The 21,954-nt window shown below is 40.3% G+C and overlaps 2 protein-coding genes across 2 annotated transcripts; both read right to left on the bottom strand.

Moving 5' to 3' along the window:
• Window positions 1-389: 389 nt before the first annotated feature.
• On the bottom strand, window positions 390-11,133 carry acvrl1 (activin A receptor like type 1). The gene is made up of 10 exons (XM_041049527.1): window positions 10,476-11,133; window positions 5,320-5,391; window positions 4,394-4,630; window positions 3,812-4,017; window positions 3,606-3,705; window positions 3,370-3,516; window positions 2,998-3,273; window positions 2,625-2,822; window positions 1,602-1,732; window positions 390-1,328 (listed from the first exon to the last, which is right to left on the bottom strand). The coding sequence occupies exons 2-10, from the start codon at window positions 5,387-5,389 to the stop codon at window positions 1,182-1,184; spliced, it is 1,512 nt and encodes a 503-aa protein (XP_040905461.1). The 5' UTR covers window positions 5,390-5,391; window positions 10,476-11,133; the 3' UTR covers window positions 390-1,181.
• Window positions 11,134-16,601: 5,468 nt separating this feature from the next.
• Window positions 16,602-18,943, bottom strand: ankrd33aa (ankyrin repeat domain 33Aa). The gene is made up of 4 exons (XM_041060191.1): window positions 18,686-18,943; window positions 18,426-18,555; window positions 18,186-18,326; window positions 16,602-17,425 (listed from the first exon to the last, which is right to left on the bottom strand). Exons 1-4 carry the CDS (start codon window positions 18,941-18,943, stop codon window positions 16,602-16,604), a joined length of 1,353 nt encoding a protein of 450 aa, XP_040916125.1.
• Between the last annotated feature and the right edge of the window lie 3,011 nt (window positions 18,944-21,954).

The following is a 21,954-nucleotide window of genomic DNA, read 5'->3' as shown; positions in this document are numbered from 1 at the left end:
TTACGTTCTTTTATTTATATTTTCTAGTTTGGCATCTCACTATGTGAAGTTAGTGTGAGTAAGGGAAAATGTAACCAATACCTTAATGTCATGTTGCATTTCATTTATATAGGTCTTGTGAGTTAATCAATCCCTTGCTTTAACCAGCTCATAGTGACAGTTGATTATACTTCAGTGTCATGGACGAAATACTGGTCTTAACTTGTTTAATTATTTTAAAGATGATGCAATGCAAATGAAAACATGATTGCAAAACACCATAAATTTCCCAAGGTAAGCTGCCCTACTGGAAGCAACATGGATTACTGTTTGTCCATTATCTGATGACCTCTACTGACCGGTTAGAGAACTGCAAACATCAGTGAAATGGTATCTACAGTGCAGACAGCTGAAAAATACAATCCTTTATTCAACATACACATTATTACATTCTGTTTGTGAATTCCTTTACTGACCATAGTGATGGTGATGGTACATGTGGGCCTACAGAAAAGTACAAAAATAATTGGAAAAGTTGTGTCGTACAAAAGGATATAAACGTGTCTCATTGTTGAATAACAGAAAATAATACCCTTTTCGAAATATATTTACAATAAACCCAACAGTGATAAAAGACAACAGTTCCGATGCTGTTAGAATATGTACAACTTAATAGCTGAATGTGTCTAAGTGCAGATAATAAATGCTAATTTTATATATATAAGTTACATATGCTAACAGAACAGGTACTGAAATGTGCTTTGGTATGAGCATGATGATACTTCCATATTGTATTTTATAGTAAAGACGGCTGAGGCCTTCATGCTGTTTGTGGTTTTCTGTGGCTTTGGTCATTATGGAAAAACCTGTGTGCAATTTTGCTGTGTATCAGAGCTCCTCCTCTTTAAAGGAGGATGAGTAATTGGGCTATGTAAGATTTTCCATTGTGTCATGATGGTGGGCCAATTTAGACAAAAGTGAATAAAACCCTGTGAGGGTAGAAAATAGCCCATGAACTGTTTGGTGATAATTATTCCTCTGTGAAAGTGGCAGATCCAAACTTTTATTATCTGAACATGACAAAAAGAAAAATACCTACCAAAAATTTTTGGTCCTAATAGTTTTCTTTTTGGGGCCTCTTGGTTTGAGGCACCACAAATCTGCCTGTTGAAAATTAGGCTACACAAAAAAAACATCTTGGTCTAGACATCTTGCTTGAGTTTCTCAATGCTGAAGTCACTGTCATGGTCCAGTTTGGAGAGCGTCTTCCTCACACGCAGGGCTGTGAGGCGGGCTTGTGGCTTCTGGTACCAACACTCCTTCATGATCCTCGCAGTGGCTGACAGGATCTGGACACACACAGAGAAATGTAAAATACAGCTTGGCTATCACAGTAGAGTGTAAAGTGTCTATACTGTTATTGTTTGAGCACTATATGGGGCTGTTAGTATCTATTTTATAGAGTAGGTGCTCTGTGTTCACCTCTATGTCAGTCTATATGAGTACATCATTGTGTGTGAGAGTATGTGGGTGCTAAAGGTGATAGCCTGAACTAAGATTTTCACAGCCCCTGGAAAATATAATTGCGTGTGTGCATGTGTGTGTGTCATCAGATGGCCTACTGGGTGGGAATGGAGCCTGTTGTGCAGACTGGGCCTCTGCTGGTCCACACACACCACTTTCTTCATCTCCTCAAAGCTGGGATCTGAGGGCACCAGGTCAAAGAAGGGAGGACGATACTCTTCCACGATCCCTTGAACAGTCCAAAAGAAAAAAAAAAAGAGTCAGTGTGCTGTTTCTTTTCAAGTTGAGCAGCAAAAACGACCAAACTGTTCGATCTTGGTTGTGGGATTGAGTGGGGTGGTTAGGTGAGAAATATGCAGACAGCAGTGTTAAAGATGGTAGGAAAACTCATTATCAACCTCATTAGTAGATAACTGGAACTCTTTGGGTTTTATCTCTTCATACAGACTCAGAACATAAAATTTTCTTCATAAAATGCCTGAAATAGCACGCTTGGAAATTGAGAGAGGTTGTAGTGGGAGTTTTGTAAAGTTTGTTTGACTAAACAAGAGCAGGCAAAGATATCAATTCCCTGGCAACTACGCTGGGATGGATGGAGATCTGCAAAGCCCGCTGAGCGTGGCCATGTGTGTGTGGTTGTCAGAACACACACACAAAGTTATGAATGTCCCTCTATCTGGACTAAATGCATTTGTGTGTGTGAGTGAGAGTGTGTGTGCGTGGATGTGTGCTTGCATCTACAAATTGTGTGCATGGGCATCTGGACTATGTACAAGTGAGTGCTGACACCAGATAAGACTGTTTATAATTACTGCAGTGCTAATCATGAGAGAGGATAGTAGAGGCAGACACAGACTGCGAAAACACTGGAGTGCTGAGAGACATGGGACTAACTGCCTCTTATGTATACACTACAAGAGCCAGACAGACATGACAGTGAAAACACATTTTCAACATGATGTGTGGATGGGTTACAAATCAACTTCTAAAAGATCCGTTGGTATATATGTACATTCTTTGGGTACCATTTTCTTCCTGAAGTTTAAATAGGTAAAAACTAAAATGTCCAAAATATCTGTGCAAATGACTGCACAGGCACAACATTGTAATAGGCTTATTACCATTGACAATGGTCCTGCGGGTAATTTCCCAGAAGACCAGGCCCAGGGCCCAGATATCAGTTTGCTTGTAAGACTCAAAGACATCCATACAAATAGTCTCATCCAGCACCTCGGGGGCCATGTAGCGTTTGGTCCCTACACGTGGGTTGTTGCCCACATCGAGGTAGTCATGGGACTGAGAGTGTATCACAGCCAAACCTGAGGAGACAGTGGGTACAGAACACAGATGCTACCTTTTAATTTACAATGCAAAATCATCATGAAATACATGTTTTGTCTCAACACATTAACTATCAGAAGTTGGAAACGGATGGAAACAGAAGTCATCTGGATTAATTGTGATTTGCTGTCCTTGCTTCAACACAGCCCTCACCTAGATCAGCAATGCAGCACTGTCCATTCCGCTTTACCAGGATATTTCGGCTTTTCAGGTCTCGGTGGGCGATGGCTGGCTTTTCTTGGGAGCTGACAATCTCAGTGTGGAGGTGGACAAGACCACAGACCACAGACAGGCACATCCTCAGGCAGCTCTCTGGCTCCAAGCTGCTGTACTGCAGGAAGTCGTAGAGTGAACCCAGCTCATGAAAATGAGTGACGAGCCACAGCTGGGTGCTGGAATTCTTGGATGTCATGTCAGAGGCGATGAAACCTAAAAGTCAGAATAGAATATGGGTATTTCAATGTCTGCCTTTTGGCTGATGCTTTTTGAAATGAGGAAAGGCATCACGAGAATCTGCTGCCGTACCCAGTATGTTGTCGTGTCGCAGCTGTACAGTATTGTAAATCTCTGTCTCTCTAAACCAGGACTGCTCGTCCCTAGAGGAGAAGATCTTGACAGCCACACTTTCCCCCATCCAAGTTCCCCTCCACACCTCCCCATACCTGCCCTTACCTGGAAACAGAGTGGCACAATTACACAACTTCAGAGTAATAAACAAAACAGAGCAAAAAAGCACAGCAGTGGTGAGGAAGGAGACTGACCAACACATTCGACAAGTGAGATTTGTCTGGCCATGGTCCTTTGGACCAGATAGGGCAGTCCTGTCCCACTCCCTGATGTACAAAACTCATCAAAGATACCCTGCAGAAAGAGACACACAGACATTGCATACGTGAGAACTCAAAAACCTGAAAATCTTTTGATACATATGCATGTTATATTCTGTCTTAGGTCAAACATCTCTTACTCCGTATGAGGGATCATCTCCATTGGTGACCTTGAGCTTGGTGGAATCATGGTCTTCTACATTCCTGCGTTTGCAGGGTGCACGTTGGAAGCGCAGGAACAGCACCAGGCCACACACACTGGCAGTCACGATTGACAGCAGCAAAACCAAAGAGATCCACAATGTTGGACGAGGGAATTCTGGGGGCGTTGTTGTCGGTTCGCCATCTGAACACAGATAAGCATTTAGACACACAGAAACACTTTTGAGTTTGGGATATTAGTTGAGAACATTTCAGCACATTGAGGAAATTAGGTTTCAGTTTGGAATTATTTTTGATCAAATACACACATGCTAGTAACCTGACATTCAGGGCATCACCCCATCCTACAGAGGAAAGCCACACAGTATTAATTTGCTTTAACTGACCACAAGGGGGAACCAGTTTCTGTTTATTGGGATGTTTTGAATCCCATCAGTATGAAGTAATGCAGGATGTGTACTGAATTGTGGAGCCTGAAAGAACTAAATGATCATGAGGTTCTTAAAGTGTCATGGCTGTGAAGTTCAAATGTTGTAAAGCAATTGCATCTGGGTACTGACTAATATTTGGAGGTGGTGTGGTCAAGGCGTTGCAGTAGTTCTCTCTGCAGCAGTGGACAAAAAAGCGCTTGAAGGAGGTCAAGCACTGCTCCCTGTAGCTATCCGCGGAGAAACAGCCTTTCTCTTCATAGCCTTGCACCCAGGTGTAGAAACAGATGTCTCCTCTGCAAGTTGCATTTATGCATGTGCCTTTTTCATTCTCGCATGTACACAGCAGCCTCCCATCATCTTCAGTGCCTGAAGCACAAAGACAGAATGGCAAGCACACATGTGAGCACAAGGGCAGAAAACCTGGTACATGCATGTCTGTCAAACACAATGTTATCAGTCAAAAATAAATTGAGAAATATACCAAATCTGGGAAATGTAAAAGAAAAACAAGGTCAAACACACTCCAAATAACTAGACACTTATCAGAAAAGTGATATAGTATACTTGCAAAGAGACCGTGGTTTCCTTTAGAGGAAAATCTAGTGGTAACAGTAAGAGATATGTTAACTGCATTTCCTGGAAGCCACAAGACACCTCTTGAGATGAGTAAGGCTATGTGGTTAACTAAGAGAGGTATTTTTTGTTTGAAATTGTAAAGCACACAATGTGCCTGAACACAAGTAACAGAATAATGAAGCAACAGAAAATGAAAAGTCAGAATAATTAAATGAAGTTGTGACATGTGTATGCTGATTGGGGAATTTTTCATATTCTAAACTCCCTGCTTTTCAAGCTTCGGCATTCCGATACTGAAGATTTCCTTCGTTTCACTAAGTAATAGTTTATGCAATATAATAATATCATTTAAAAAAAAATTGTGATCTGATGATAAGGATGTAAAATGTCTGCATCTTTTAATGGAGCTTTAATTGAATGCAACAAAGTAAATACTCTTTACAACAATTAACATCTTCTATATCTAACCATTAACCCACCTGCATGGATGGCAGCGATCCATAGAAATGCTCCAACTACCACAGCTGTGAGCAGAGCAGAGCTTCCCATCTCTGTGAAACGGGAACAAAATAATTAGTAACAGTTAATATAATCAAATGATAATACAGTTTGTTGTTGTCTCTTTATTGGAAACTGTCATAATGAGAAGTCAGAGATTTAATTTGGGCCATTATGGAAAAATAACGTCATTTCCCTGGCAAATGAACTGCTATGTGATTGAAATTTACAGACTGTAACTTAATAGCGGTGCGTATGAGGAGTCAAGCAGTGGTCAAAGCCTGGACTCTCTGGCAGAGGAAGCTATGAGGTCAAAAACAACAGTCCGAGGGCCCAGCCTGTCTGCCTGTGTTGTAATTGCATTGGGTGGGAAAAAGGGGGCTTAGGGGAAGGAGGCTGTAACAGCACTCCAGTGTGTTTGTGTATGTGCGCTGAGACTATGTGTGGCGCTGTGCTACCCAGGCTCCAGGCCTGTCGACTCCTCGACTACCCTGCTTGCAAAGTAAATATTGATGGCTGTGCTTCCTGCCATTGAGTGGCCCCACCCGGCTGGCTGGTGAGACTCAGGGCTGCTCATTGTTTAGGGCTGCGCTGCTGAGGGTCACGCAAGCGGGAGGGTCGTCATACACGACTCAGCCTTTCTCACTGCTGAAACACACTCTAGTCTGTAACTTGACACCCAGGTGAGCTTAGACACGTTGCATTTAATTAAAAATGTTAGTAGAAAATGAGCAAATAGTTTAGTTTTTCAGAAAAGAATGATACAAATACAACCATTTTCAAAGCATAAAACTGCAAAAATATCTTCTGTACAGATCCTGTGTTTATTGCTATGTATACTCTGATAAATATGAAGTAGGTTTAAATGGATGCACATGTGTTTAGCTATAGAAAAAAAAAACCTCTTGGGTTTTTATGTTCTGTGCACTATGCTGCTCTCTGTGATATCATTTCAGTTTCATTTTGTAATCTTTGTTTGTCACCAAGGCATTAAATAACCTAGAAATATGGTGATTTATTCACTATGCTCTTTAACTTTTACGTCAAAAAAAGCAATCTTGGGGTCTCTTAAGGCCCATCTTCACCATCACTTTTATTTATTTTTAAGTAAAGGTACATTTTATCAATTCCTATGATGAAAATTCTTGTTCTACATTTGGCATGACTGTTTAATAGTGGACAGCCACACTGCAGTGCCCACAGGTCAACTCCAGTTCCAAGGCCAATGTCTTCATCAAAAGGAATAGCAGCCATATTTCTATCACCTAACAAGCATGTCTCCTGGAAATGCTACGGTTGGAGACGCTGTAAGAGATCAGAGCAGTTCAGTGAGCTAATGTCGTTAGTCACCATTTGCTATTATCAGCTGGGTTTCAACTGGGCTGAAGACAAATGTAGATTCGGACAAGTCAGACAGTTGCCAAAGAGGCTGACTGAAATCCAGAAAGGATGTGACACGGTCCCATTGGGCCACCAAGAGTCTTTTGCGATGTGTCACTGTCCATAGAACTATATAAGGACTACAATTAGTTGTAGATGTAGAAGTTAGGCCACAAAATTGTACAAGTCTGGTTTTGCCTCAAAACTAGGCAAAATGTCTAATATTAATTTTTGGATGCATTTGTGCAAGCAATATTTCACAGTAAACCACTGGGATTTCTGCGGATCGGTAGGGATCACAAGTAATTCCAGAAGGCAGACTTCCATTTTGTGAGAAAATCAACTAGAGCCTTTAGAGTTTGAAGTAAGTAATACCCCACACAATGAGTTTGGTTACCCAGTCAAGTTCAAGGCTATACAGTTATTCATCATTCTCTCTAAACGTCCCCGAACTGCATCACTCTGGTGAAATGAAATGAATCGCTCTGGAACTTTACAACACTATATGCCAGTCTAGTTATTTTGTAGCCCAATTAAGCTATTGATTTACACCTCTAGTATACTTACAGGAAAGAAAGTTGCACCAGACAGTCTATTAAAAATAATTCATAAACTGGATCAATTCAACTTGGAAAACTCTGGATAACTCTTAACTTAAGAGGGGAAACTTAATGTTGAATACTTACTTGGCTCTACTTACTTCATTTTTATTAATACTTAATAACACATGAATTCTGCAGTGATTTTTGTACCTGTTTGGCTGTACTGAACAAATGCAAACTCTTTAGTATGTTTATTAAACACAGTGTTCCAAATTTCACAACAAATATACAACATAACATCTTATTTGTATAGAATCCTGCTCTGGCTAATCTGATGCAGGATGTGTAAATGAAAATGAAAACATGCTCTCATATTTATACCTAACGTGTATTAGGTATACACCGACCACCGCTCACTGTAAGTGAACAGCAATGCTGCAGTATTTTACCACTTAAAGAAATAGTTGTCTTACCTCACACCTCTCACAGCAAATAACCTCTGAACTGCAAACATCTGGTAGTGGAAGCTGCACGTCAGCAAAAACTACGGATATCCTCCTTTAGTTTTGATGCATCTAGTTAGATATATTTAAGTACAAACCACAGGAAACCATCAACTTATCTTCATCATTTCATTGAGTCACCTCAAATGTTACCGAAACCAGAACAGTGAAGCTGCTTTATATGTATATTTGTATATTTACGGATTTTATACTTTTGATGTCTTCTTCCTGTAATGTTTTACCCATTTTCTGAAACAGAATACACCTACAGTACCTGGGAAAATGAGAACATATAGAGTTTCCCATTTTTATCAAAGTGTCAAATCAAACGTGAAATCTCTGCCAAACTAGGTTACTTCAATTTTCCATGTGATAGAAATAACTGACGCACACTATCTTTAGACTTCCCTCCTATGCAGGTGAGCTGTGGGGCCCCAGCTCAACCGATGAGAAACTCGCTGAAACCACAAGTCGTATTTTACTGAACAGCAAAGAGCACTTCCTTTATCATGAAGACGAGATGTCAGAGTGGTTAATCTATGAGTTCAGTGGAAGAAAAGCATAAACACAACTCCACCCACAGAATGAACTTATTCTCAGTGGAGGAGAACAACTGGGTCTCATTTCTCCAGCTATCATTTTATCACCCACAGGGTCCTGACACTGGAGAGAGCTGTAATCATGCCCTCCATCATGGGAGCCTGACTTCAGACTCCAGGACACTTCCTCTCTAAGCTCTCTTCTGTTTGTCTCTATTCTGTCCGAGGCTAAAGCGGTGTGACCCACAGGGAAGAGATCGATTGTCATCTCTTCCTCTCATCTACAGAGCGTTGACTCTGGGAGACAGATCTCTCATTCCATCTGGATGACTGTGTGGTTACAGTGGTGGACAGTGGGGGCATGCCACAGCATAGCAGCCTCCTCCAGCCCCTCCACTGAGCCTCATCCTTCCGAAAAGCCCTGTCATAAGTCTTTCTCTGGAAAGTAACTTTAAGCAGTGTTACTGTAAAAGCTGCTATTATGTGGTTTTAATGGCAAGACTCCACTGACTTTGCATTTAAAAGGCCTGTGTTCTGTGTTTTCAGTGGTAAAAACCTTAAATCTGTTATTCAGTGAGTGTGACCGTCTTCCAGTTACAGCGACAGACTGATTGTATCTTCATTCTGCAGACAAAACTGGTCTTGGCAAGATTTTACACACAGCTGCTGTCTGCATGCTTTCATACACACACACACACACACACACTACATTGAATGCATGTCTGGGGAAGAAAAGGACGAAGATACTTCAGACATACTGTACACAGGAGAAATAAAAAGAGACATGAGTGGAGGTATAGATATGAGTATGAGTGAAGCACATCTGACATCATAGACCAACAACAGCACCAACTTAGAGAAAGATTGTGACTTTCATTGTGACCTACCAAAAAGGGCAAATGTGTGTGTGTGTGTGTGTGTGTGTGTGTGTGTGTGTGTGTGTGTGGGATGGGTGAGAAAACATGCACACAAAAAAAGTGCTGGGAGGATGAATACACCTAGGATTTGGGGTTTACACAGGCCCACTTATCAAGCAAATATGCAAATTCTACACATTTCAAAAAGTATTCATAGAAGTTTCACCACCAACATATTTTTCAGAGAAGGATCTTGCCACATATAGCACAGGCGAACATACTGCATTAAAAAACTTATTTAGGTAAAAGTACAGCAGTATGATCAGCAAATGTGCTCAATTTATCAAAAGCAAAACTACTAATTATGAAGCAGAATGATCCCTGTCAGTGTAATGTTACCCTGTATTACATAATTTGATTATTATCACTGATGCATGAACATTTAAGCAGAAGTTTAATGTTAAAGTTGGTCAAGGGTGAGTTGTTTTTAACTACTTGACAACTTACTGCAACTTGTAAATTAAAGCCAGACTAATACTCGATTTTTGAAGTTTATGCCAATATTTATACTTAAAAGTTATAGAATATGGTAACAATATGTTGGCTGATGCATAACTAAACATTTTTTACAGTTTTTTTTTTTAAAGAATTATGACTATGTCTATGATTATTTTACAGACAATAAAGTGTTGTCTGGTGGACAAAGTACTGTTTGTAATGGAAGCAATGATTCTAAATGACCTCCAACACACCTTTGGCCTTTCTAAACGGTAATTTCTCAATAAATGGCCATGATAAGCTAATATCTACTAATCTATCGGCTTTAGTGGTTCATCAGTCCAGCTATACGTGTAACTACAGCTGTTAGATAAAGCTTCTTGAGATGTAGTAGACTGGAAGTGTAAAGCAGCACAAAATAGAAATACTCCAGTAAAGTACTAGTACCTCAACAAGTTCACTATACGTAATTTATGTCTGTCCATGAATGAGAAAACCACATTAATAACGACAAAGGAGATGGATAAGAGATCACCATCACTGCAGGGCAAAAGCTAAACAAATCGTGGCTTTTGGATAGGCAATAAAATGCTAGTACAGCTTAAAACCCCCCCTGTCTAATGTTGTTAATTTGACTTTGGTTCAGGTAAACGACTTCTTGACACCTGTTGATTCACATCTGGGAACACGTGGAGTGATGTACGATGCTGTCAAAGGTGATTAGAGTTCACTGTCAGCCACATTTTAGGCCACAAAGCCATCACAGTACAGCACACAACACTTACATAGTAAGTGAGAGTGATCGTATCACACATTACCTGTTTTCTGCTCTCCTTTTAACTTAACAGATCCAAACGCCGCACGTCTCCCATATCAAAGTAAGCTCGAAGCTTCCCTCCGTGGCAAAACGTACTTGAATTAAAAGCAGCTAGAAGACGAGTTTAAAATACAACCGACTCCATTCCGAAAATTGGGTAAATACTTCTACGTTTCGTTTGAACAGCTCAACTGCAGATGTTTCAACCAGGGAGAGCTCACATCCTTTTCTGCTTCGGTGACGGCCAGCCCTCCGCTTTGTGGGAAAACGTCGTCCGCAGTTTTTTCCACTTTGGTCAAAGAGTTAAAGAGAAAACCGCTTCACTATAAGTGAGTTCTAAGGAAAAATATGTGTAAAAAGGAAATGGAAGAAGTGAAGAACAGAGAGGAACTGGCAGATGTGTCCTGGCAGGACGACTAGCAGCGAGCTGTGAAACCTATCTCATCTCGGTCCAAATCTGCGCTGATAAACCGACAACACGAACCATCGTCGTCGGTTTGGACCAAGTGACGGCTCCCTGCAAGTTCTGTCCCGCTAAGTAAAAAAAAGAAAAAGAAAAGAAAAAAGAACTTCTTTGTTGTTGTCTGTGTTCCTGATCCAAAGTCAAGATTACAGATTTTTTTTTAAATAGTATACAGTGTTGTCCCACCCCTTATTGTCCCGTACAGGGTCTGCTCTGCCTGGAATGTGTTCTCATAGCGGTTTTCCTGTTGCTTGCTAAACCTCTCATTTTCCTTTTCCCCTGTGGACTGGTGTCTGCACTGCACGGACAGGAATGTGCTTCAAAGACCCCAGTGTGATACAATAACATGTCTTTGGGTAAAAATAAGAACTACTAAGCATTTTAAAAAAAAAATCAGTTATTAAACCACAATCCTGTTTTTAGAGGCCAGTGGAGGCTTCGGTATGGATTTAAGCAGCAGAGATTAACTTAAAGATCCCCTCCAGACATTTTTTTTGGTAAAAGAAACATGAAAATTGTTTGCTTGAAAATGTAAGTTGTCCATTCAATTACTTACAATTCAAATACAATATGCGGCATTCTCCAGAATCTCTGACTATGTTTTCTGTTTCAAAAGCTAAACCATCGATAACTGAACACTGACATGTCAGATATTTTTAAGTAGTTATGACAAACTTGTTAGAAAACAGCTGCTTATTTGCACATCCAGCAGTTACAGAGCAGCATTATCATTCTTTAGGAGTCATCTTTTTTAATCTATCTGGTGAATGTAAGTCAAAAATGTTCAGTCTTTTTGCTCTGACTTTGGTCTCCACCAACTCCTGAAGGAAATGGCTCTTTAGCTCCACTATGTTAAATAGTTACTCGCTAACCTTGTTTGTCAGCTGAGTAGGTAGTGCACAGTAGGTTTTTAGATGTAAATAGCTGCTTTCTGTGGCCCAAGATGTCACAGTGAGGAAATAAGGTCTTGTTATGTTTTGTCCTGTGCTATGTTGTCTTGTGCATTCCGCTTTTATTTTGTAATCTGTTCTCCCTTTGTGTTCCAGGTAGCTTGCCCTTCCTCTTGTGTTCCTGCCAGTCTGATTGTCTTCCCCGCCCTGATTGTTTCCACCTGTTCCCCATTACCTAGTCTGTTGTGTCTATATATTGTCTGCGTCTCCCTCTGTTCTGTGCCAGTTCGTCCTGTCTCTCGATAGAAGAACCAGCGTTTTCCTCAGGTCTTGTCCACAGTTTACTCTTTCTAGCCATTGTCTAGTTTTGTCAGTACTTTGGTTTATTTCTTTATCAAGTATTTTTCCTTGCTAAGAGTGATTTTGTGTTTGGACTTAGTCTTTTATTTTCTAGTAGCTTTTCCTCGCTAAGAGTGATTTTGTTTTTTGTAGTCTTTAATTTTGTTTGTTGACTTTTTGCCTCGCCACGAGAGAATTTTAGTTTGTGAATAAAGACTGTTATTTTGAAATCCTTGTTGAGTCGTGCATTTGGGTTCAAACCTAGCACAGTCGTGACACAAGATAGTGCTATGAGAGCTGTGACAGTTGTGGACAGGAAGGCTAAAAAAATGAGCTGAAACTTTCTACAAGGCTCCATAAGGCTGAAGGGAGGGGCAGTTATTCTCTGCAGACTCATCACTACAAACTTCTTCTTAAAAAGTGTCACGCTGTTTTAGATTATCATTTTATATATTGTTATATTGTAAAAATACTGATAATAGCCACTTTAACTGCCAGACACAACTTGGCTCCTACTTTACTGAAACGTTGTCAGGATATTTGCACTATAAGTTTCAAGTCTCCACATTACACTTGTGTAACTTGAGTATTGGACCATGATTGACTTCCGAACTAGTTGTAATGTCATAAAATCATGTTCATACAAAACTTTCCACCTTCAGCAGATTAGTGTGAAATGGCCTGATCAACACATTCTGTGCATTATTCTGTACAGTGAACACCAAACATTTAAGATAAATGACAATAAAGCAAAACACAATTAAGAGTGCAGGGGAACTTCTCTTAACTTTCTCTTAAGAAATTATTTATCCTGCTAATCTGTATTTTTAATGTATTTGGTGAGTACTAAAACGTATACGTCCCCTCAAATTGAGCATAAGATAATGATGCTCAAGTAACTTTCTGTTATTGTAGTTGTGGCTGTCAAAGTGTGTCCAAGTGGCAAATAATGAGTTATCTCTTAGATGCCAGAGAGACTGTGCTGTGTGAAAACACTTCATTCAGCAGAGCCCAAGAGAGATGTCTTCATGTCTGTAATATAAATTCCCCTCCTCGTTCTCAGGCTCTGTAATCTCTCCGTTTTTGGCTTTCTGTTGAAGACACAGCTGGAAGCTCTCACATCAGCTGTCATGTAGAAAACAGAACAAATTGTTGTTCATTTTTAACCAGCACTTATTTCTCTTTCCTACTAATCTCTGTGATTCACAGAGCCACACGGTCCTATACCCTTGAGGTTTTTCTAAAAAGCTTCTATTTGTTTTATAATCTACTAAAGTAGAGGAAATGTGATATTGCATGTTTTCATAGTCTTAGTTTTTCAAAAGCAAATCCCTGATAAATCGAAGACCTGTTTTATTTCTCCTCCACTTTAACACTGTTGAATAGCTGTGGACAACAACATACAGCAAATAAGGTCAAAATGTGATGTTGACTTTAATCATATTGGTGCTTCACAGTGTGATTAACTCATTCTTAGATGTCAAAATCTGCACAATCTGATCCAGTCTGTGATACAACTGTATGAAGATCTGTTTACTGTCCGAGTTCTCACAAACCTGGTTAAAGTCCAGTGTGTTCCTTCATTGAACTCAAGAGAGGTATTTATTTTTGAGCTGACCTCAAGTCACCAAGTTCCCCCCTGTGAAGAGGAAGTGAGCGACAACCCTTTAAAATTTAATGTCCCAATGTTTCAAATGACCAGATGAACAAAATTAGCTTCTCTGTTTTGGAGTGTTTCTGTGCTGACACGTGGAACTTTGCATGTTAGCACACACGTGACACTGATCATAGAAACAATTCAATGAAATATTCTTGAACACATCAAAGTAGCCATTTTGATTTTCTGTTATCACTAAAAACAGCTTATGATACCGCACACTGGGTTAAAAGATTATAGAGAAGGCTTCCAAAGCCATCCTATGTCACTCTAGAGAGCACATAAAAAGCTTCCTTAAGAAGCTAAAGCTAACTTTATTGTGAAAGAGTAAACAAAGTTATGTACCAGACAAGAGGCTCATCAGTCACATGCATGCCAGTTAAAGAAATACTCTATTTTCATCTCATCAAATAGTGAAAGTGTTGAGGATGTTATTAAAAAAAATGTGTCTGTAACTGTCTCAGTTACTGTAATGTTTACTTAAATGTTTCTTATTTACTGTAACCACATCAAACACGCGAATATGTACAGTGTTGTGGTACTTTCAGGCACCAGAGTTTTACTGCGTGGGAAGAAAACCGAACTCACTTGCAAAGGTCAATAATTTTATTCCAAGCTTGCATACAAACATGCTTTCATCTGTCTCATTCAAGATGTAAAAGACCTGAGCTTTCTGTGTCTCTTGCTTTAGGTTGAAAATAACCGCAGAAACAATTACACTTAAATAATTATTCATAAGAACAGTATCTAAAGTACATTACTTTTTTTTTTTAGATATCACATTTAAATATAATTTGTTGTAGTTATCGTAGGTATTGTAGTTACAAGTTTATGAGTCACCAAATTGATCTAGGTACAGAATTTTTTAAAGTGTACCAATGTAAGCTGGACTTCAAAAGAAATTTCTTGCTTCAATAAATACTTAATGTACAAAGCCCATTGTATTATAAAGAAAAGATTTCCTGAGTAACATGTACAAATATTTTCTATTTTTGCTTTTTATTTATTTATCTTGCTGTGCATAGGTCACTCCATAAATGTGAGGTCTGCTATTGGTTTCTAAAATACGTATATATATTGCAAGCAGCAGCTTTGGTAGCCCAATAAAAACCTATTAAACACAGTATACAGAGCACAGATAGACTGAGGACCAGTGGTCAATTTTCTCACGATCGCACAAAGAGTTGCAAAGATATGGCTCAGTTCCTTTTTTCTGCATCTTCACTGCTCATATCATTCGTATGCCACAGCCAAACAGATTGGACATGTTAAAGATTCTGTCAAAAAGACATAATGAAGGCATCTGGTAGATGCAACATGCTGCTTACAGCATGCACTACACTTTTTTGGCTTTATTGGAGACTTTCCAGTCTCCAATAAAGCCAAAAAAGTGTCTGAAAATGGTAACTGATTTCATTTGTAAAATATTGTAAAACTGACTTGTTCTGACATAGGAATTTTAATTTTGACACTTCGTAAAACAGAATTGTTAGATAAAAAGTACCTTTACCTTTGCCCTGGTAGTGGTGTTTAGGGGACTACAGGAAATGTGCACACAAGTATTTTGAAGATTTGTCTACTGACTGAGCAGTTTTGATCATAATAGGACAATGTGTCACATGGCTACCATTCACTTCCTGTTTTTAATTCATTGCTGAACTGTTAGAGCTATTTAAACCGTGCTGAATTAACCACACAGGTGCTGCATGTGACATAACAGGAAGGTTAAATCTCCTTTAAAAAGAAAAACATTTAATGGAAGTTAAATGTGTTCAAACTGCTATAAGAAACGGACAAGCTTATATTCTGGGGTCAAAAGTGTATGTGTGTGTTTGTGACGTTGTTAAACAACCCAAAGATCTCAACTGTTTACTAAGCATTTTAGCCACATTCATGACTTTTGTATCAATTTATATCATGATCAGTTAAGCAAATCAAACTGTGTCTTTCTTTTCCTGAGGAGAGTTTAATGATGGTGACTGATGGTGGTGCAAGACTTTTACATCTACACAATGTGTCTTCTTGCACCTCCAGTAATGTGCTGATTTTAGTAACAATTGGTTTGACTGAGTGCCATTACTCATGTTGCAGAAAGGAACAAGAAACACAAGAACCTTACAATAGCTGGGTGCATATGGAACTTCAGTGCTTGGTCCTGTAAAAAACAGCCATAACAGACTGTGTCTGAGCATTTTGTGTAAAACACACACAGTACTTGATTAACTATGACATAAATGCATTTGCTGAAGGCCTTCGCTTACATACAGTACATATCCAGTATTTGCTATTTCTTTGGTTATCTTGTATAAATACCATGATGGCACACTACTGGGAAATCTTTCACAACACACAGACTGATAAAGTCCTCACAAATGTATAGTGTTTTCAAAATAAAATGATGACATTGCAGGCTTCTGCAATTGGTGTAATGTCACATCTCCATGAGATTTCATCTACCAATTCACAGGCTGGGAACTGAAACAAGAAACAGCCTCAGAAAAAATCTAAGACATAACATCAAATATCTCAGTTATTATTTTCAGCTTTCCAAATGTGCTGAAAATTACATCACATCTAGCAAATTCAAATGGCTCCAGTTTTCTCCTGTTCATGCCCGGCCAAAGTTCAAATTCATCAATGGGTTTTAATAATCAATAGTGCACTTCCAAACTAGTACTGCAGTTCCTTTTCATTCTGTTAAAACTGGCCTCATAGTCAGTGTAAATCACATGCTTGTCTCTCATGTGTGACAAGCATGTAAGAAAGAAAAGCACAACCTCATTTTTTGCTCGATGAATGTTTGGACCCCTTAGATTTTGCCTCTTGCTCTTTTTCCTTTTCCTGTTTCTTCTTCTCTCTCTTTTTCTCCTCCTTGGCTTCCTTGTATTTCCAGACAGGAGGCTCCAGGTAGCCCTTCTGCCTTTTCTTCTTCTTCTCTTTCTTAGGAGTGGGCTCCCCAGATTTTGTCACTTCAATCTTAGGAATACAGCCTGAGGGGAAGATGCTGTTCCTGTGTGCCATGCTGCGGGGAATGAAGCTTCTCATGCCACCTGATGGCAGGCTTTCCTTGCGCTCTGAGTTCTGGCAGCAGGAGGTCAGAGATACGGAGGTGGCTGAGACAGCAGAGGGAGAAACTGAGGTGATGGAGCCATTACTGTGGGATACTATGCTCTCCTCCAACTCCTTGGTGCTGTGCTTTTCAAGCAGTTCAGGAACGGCAAACCGTCGCTTGCCAATCTCTGGGGGGCTGGTAGGACAGAGAGGACGGCAGCCAGTGGCTATCAGGGGGCTGTGGATGCTTGTGGTCATCCGCACCATATGGTCCATGACCCCATTGTCCTGGGGATCCTGAGGGAAGCTGAAAGTAAGGCTGTCTTTTAAGTGCTGCCTCAGCTTCTGACTGGTTGTTTTGGTGGCAGTGGCCTTTGCCACCAGTTGCTTCAGCTCAGGCCACTCAGGAATGTAGCTGTCACAGAACTGCTGAGCGATAGGATGAGCCTGCAGGCGGCGTAGTCTGTTCAGAGTCTCAAACCTTCCTGTCTTAAGGGCCCAATCCTTTAGGCCTCTCCCTTGGACCAGGTCCATTGCATTCATATCAGCACCTGTACATGACAAGGGGAGAAAACAGCCAAAAGCAGTGAAAACAAGGAAACAAGTTAATATTTATTGGATGATGAAGGACCTGAGGACATCAATTGCTCCCTAAACTCAGTAAAATTACCCCACCATGTGGCTGCTTTTGGAGCACAAATCATCTAGCAGATGTGTAGCATGACACTGCTAGAAACAAATCAGACTGTGCTACTGGATAGTGAAATAGGGTTAGATTCCATAAAATCCAAGAACACCAGACATATTTATGTTCCCCACATGGCTCAAGTTTGCCCTTAAATAAAACTAGATTATGGATTAATGTTGTCACTCTGTCTCTGACATAAGTGAACTTTGAATAGAACATGGGTGGAATTTTTATGGCACTATCCTAAATGTGTCCCCTTGAAGGACTAATCCCTGCAGCCCAGAGGAGAACCAGATTAGATCACAGATCAGATGTCCTGGTTTACCCTGTCGATCACATGTATATAACATTAGTGCTTTTTATTATTTTTTTTTGTATCTTTTCCTAGATATATTCATGAATTAGACACAATAAGTGTTATCCCTGCAACCTGATTGCAAATTGAGTTTTCTCCTAAACCATTTGATATGTACCATGGGTGAGAGGGTCTGCATGAGTGTATGAATCTAGGATGACTGCCTCTGAATGAATCTGTTGTCCTTGTGTGCACACACATAAGATGCTCCTCCAATCTGACTTTATTTTCACAGTTTATTGGAGGTTTTAATGGGCCATAAACTTACCATGCATTAGCAAGGCTGACACACACTCTTCTCTGCCCTGCAGGCCTGCCTTGATGAGGGCAGTGAAGCCACGGGGATCCCTGACCTCAGTGTCCACGCCGGAGTAGTAGTTAAGGATATAGTTCAGAATGGAATTGAAGCCTTGATTGAGAATACAAAAAAAAAATATGTAAATGGGGCAGAATTGAATTAAGACTAGATCTTGTGTTTATGAACCATAAAGTGTATCTTCAAACATACCTGCTTGGGCAGCAATCATGAGGGCAGTATTGCCATCATTGTCCTGGTGGTTGATGTCTATGAATGGACATGTATACAGCAAGGTGACAATATCCACGTAACCCTTACTCACAGCCAACATCAGTCCATTCTGATGGGGAACAAGATAAAAATAAAATGTCCTTCATTAATTTAAGTTTACTTGCAGAAAAACAGATTCTTAAGTCGTGTCATAGTCACTTTTGTTGTGTGATAAAAATGGAAAATGAATTCCTTCTCACCCTGCCATTGATGTCCAGCTCCATGGCCTCTTCTTTAGTGACTCCTCTCTCCAGGATCCTGCGTAGGGATGTGGGGTCGTTCCTGACGCAGGCCTCATACAGCGTTTTAGCTGGCTCTTTAAGCTTTTCATCCGTTTCATAGTCGGGAAGCACCGAGTCATCAGAAAGCACACTCCCTGAGTCGGAATCATCCAGGAGGATTTCCGAGTCATCGGATGGGCCTGCGCCCAGGTGGGGGTCATCGTTTGCAGTGGCCATTGGACCCCAACCCCCTCCTTTACCTGGTATCACACCTGGGGATCTGGTCTGCTGTGCACCACCCTCATCTTGAATAGAGAAGTATTAAGTGTTTTCATCATGGTCCCAAAATGATTACATTTTAATTTTCTTGATTTTTTTTTTTTATTTCACATTTTTTCCCCTTGACCATGTGACAGCCTTGCACTACCTCTGAGTTCAGACTGAGTAGCTGAAGGGAGGGTGTGGGGAAGGGCACGACTTCTCACAAAAGAGAATTTCATAATGTTTGAACAGATTAACATAACACCATTAAACTTTGTGTGTCTTTCAGCAAACCCTGGATTACTTGCCCAGTCAAACAGCGTGGAGATAATGGGGACCTCATTGTCAGTTTAGAAAACTGCACTGTTCATTTTTTTGGGTGTAAAACTTGCTACAGTGGTTGGAGAACAGCCTCAACGGATGCAAAATAAAAAACATAACGTTGTGCCCAGTGGCCAGGTGTTGCTGATATCATCTAAAACTTTAACACATATATGATGTTCCATTTTCAAAAGCATGGGATCATCTTAGTGCAAAAGGTGCTGGAGACTGTGAAAATATTTGTGGACAAAAGACATGTCATTACAACTGTCATTTTGTTTAATGCCATCTAATTTGGGAACATGCATGAGTTGTTCTCCTCAAAATCTTACACTAGTTCATGTGTGACTGCAAGACTAACAACAACACAATGGCAGACTTTGAAGGTGGCGTGGTAAAGAGATCTGCTGACCTGAAAGGGCCTTCTCTATAAGGCATGATGCTCAAAGAGGATGAGGAGCTTCACCTCACTTCAGCCCTCCTGTCAGAGCAGCTGATCCGTAAGTATGTGATTTACAAGATAGTTAAGCTGCCTGTACAACATGCTTTTTGCCCGTGCTTGCTCACTGGCTCAGCTCATTATGGAATAGAGGAGGAATATGAGTCAATATTATGATTTCTGAGTATGAACAAATAATGTCAGTATATTTAAGCTAAATGAAACTCAAAAAAAAAAGTGCAAGACGTATAAATAACAGGTACAGTAATGATCAAGGAACACTGTACATCTGCAGAAGCTCAGTCTGTGAAAGTAATGTGAATGAAGGCATAGTAGGAGGAGTGTACTGAGTTGAGAAAGACCATATGGTGCCAGAAGCAATGGGAGGCCAGGCTAGTGACAGCATCTGTCATGGTGTCTTAACTGTGTCACACTGCTCTGCTGTTCAAGTACACTATATCCAGTGGTTTACAGTTTGTGTTTTTCTGTGTATAACTCAAAAATCTGTACAAAAAAATACAATTTGTTGTTGCTGTGGAGTGTATTTTGAAACCAGTGAAACCAGCTCAGACTTTGGATGGAATAGACTTAGATATTCTCAACGTTCTGACAAGGCAGATGAGAGTGAGACAGAACTTCATTGCTTTAATATGTGTCTGTGCATCAGTGATGAGAGAGTGAAACACGCTGTCAGGTTATTCCAGTGAAGGACTGAGGGTTTCGTTTCTCAAGCTGCCTTTTCCCTGTATACACCATTAAACCATATCCACAATAGGTACACATTCACACAGATAATCGTGTGAGCAGAATTAGCTTTGCACCTGGTGACAATTATATGTTAATGCTAAGTTATTAGAGTAATAGCATCGTTTGAGTAAGCTCTTGTTAAATGCCAGAACTGCTCAACTCCTTTAATCTCACAAGCATATGTTTTTGATCAGCATTGTGTCACGTAGAAAAATGAAGATTACAATCGTTCAGATCTTTTCTTGCTCTTCCTCCTTCTGCACCAACATAGAAAGCTTCTTCTTTTACTCTGCCATTGTGGCCTGAACTTCCTGCTGAGCAACACCCTGCAGTACAGTCAAGCTTCCTCCTCTGAATCCTAAATATGAGCTGTCTCTGTTGCCTGTTTAAATGTTGGAGTGAAGGTGTAAAAAAACACAACCGTTTGTGTTGAAATAAACTATTAAAAAAAAATCTGAGAGCAAATAATAATAGACAGAGCCTCACCCTAAAACAATCCAGGGATTGTTGATCCTCTTCTCTTTTTGAACTTGCTCTTGGTGGCTAAACCATCCCCATGTATTGGACTTCCACTCTTCTTGTTGGCTCTTGGTAGAAAGTGGTTAAGTTTCCCAAACTGACTCAAGCTCTAGCCTTCCACCTCCCTCCATCTCTCCTACTGGCAAGTTAGTTTGCCTCATCAGCCAGCAATCCATCCAGGTCCCAACATAGACTCTGCTGTCCTAAGTCAGGCAACATGCTCTCTCCCTCTCATCCTGATTACAGAAGATTTAAGGATTAAGAGAAAGAAACAGACAGCAGCCAACCTTGCTCCTCTTACAGTCTGTTGAGTTAGTCTGCTCCCTCCTTCTCCTCTCTCTCACTTGTGTCCACAGCTCTCTCAGAATCTGTCCATCCACAGCTCTCTGCTGCCCGTCTGTTGTGTCAGAGAAAACCTGTCTAACTGTCCAAATAAGTGCTGTGACTGAATCATGGATGCTATGGCTCCCAAATCTGTTGTGCTGCTAAGGACCCCCTGTCTGAGTAATTTCAGTGTGCCTGTGTGATGGGACACAGCGTCTAGGGCCTGTTTTCCCATGGAAATCCATTTGCTGGGACAACAATCTAACCCTGCTGTTACTTTGAGCCAGGGGGCCTTGGTAATCATTATTCCCATGAAAGGGATGACACACGGACATGCCCAAACACAAGACACTATTCACATGCAAACAACTCATTACACACCCACACAGATGCTGTAAAATTTGGAGCAAGCAACTGATCAGCATGCTTATATGATGAGGTGTCTAAGAAAACAAAGTAGATTTGCAAAGTTTTTCAGCTTCTCTAACATAATGTGTTAAATGTACATGTGGGGAGTTCAAAGCATGCATATTTTATGTTTCAGTACTTATGTTACAATACTATAGGTGATTTGATCGTCTTTTTAGCCTGGTAACTCAGGTAACATGGTTTTGTGTCAACAGAAATGTTCCAAGTC

The sequence above is a fragment of the Toxotes jaculatrix genome, chromosome 2 (genome assembly GCF_017976425.1).
Source record: "Toxotes jaculatrix isolate fToxJac2 chromosome 2, fToxJac2.pri, whole genome shotgun sequence".
NCBI lineage: Eukaryota > Metazoa > Chordata > Actinopteri > Toxotidae > Toxotes > Toxotes jaculatrix.
This window is presented reverse-complemented; position numbering and strand designations above follow the sequence as displayed.

Excerpts from the sequence above, each read along its gene's own strand:
- ankrd33aa (XM_041060191.1), bottom strand. The coding sequence starts at position 18,943 with ATGGCCACTGCAAACGATGACCCCCACCTGGGCGCAGGCCCATCCGAT. Across the intron at positions 18,556-18,685 it reads AGCTGGACATCAATGGCAGG|AATGGACTGATGTTGGCTGT; the intron begins GTGAGAAGGAAT and ends GTTCCCCATCAG. Across the intron at positions 17,426-18,185 it reads GTCAGCCTTGCTAATGCATG|GTGCTGATATGAATGCAATG; the intron begins GTAAGTTTATGG and ends TGTCATGTACAG.
- acvrl1 (XM_041049527.1), bottom strand. The coding sequence starts at position 5,389 with ATGGGAAGCTCTGCTCTGCTCACAGCTGTGGTAGTTGGAGCATTTCTA. Across the intron at positions 4,631-5,319 it reads GATCGCTGCCATCCATGCAG|GCACTGAAGATGATGGGAGG; the intron begins GTGGGTTAATGG and ends TTTGTGCTTCAG. Across the intron at positions 1,329-1,601 it reads ACAGGCTCCATTCCCACCCA|ATCCTGTCAGCCACTGCGAG; the intron begins GTAGGCCATCTG and ends GTGTGTGTCCAG.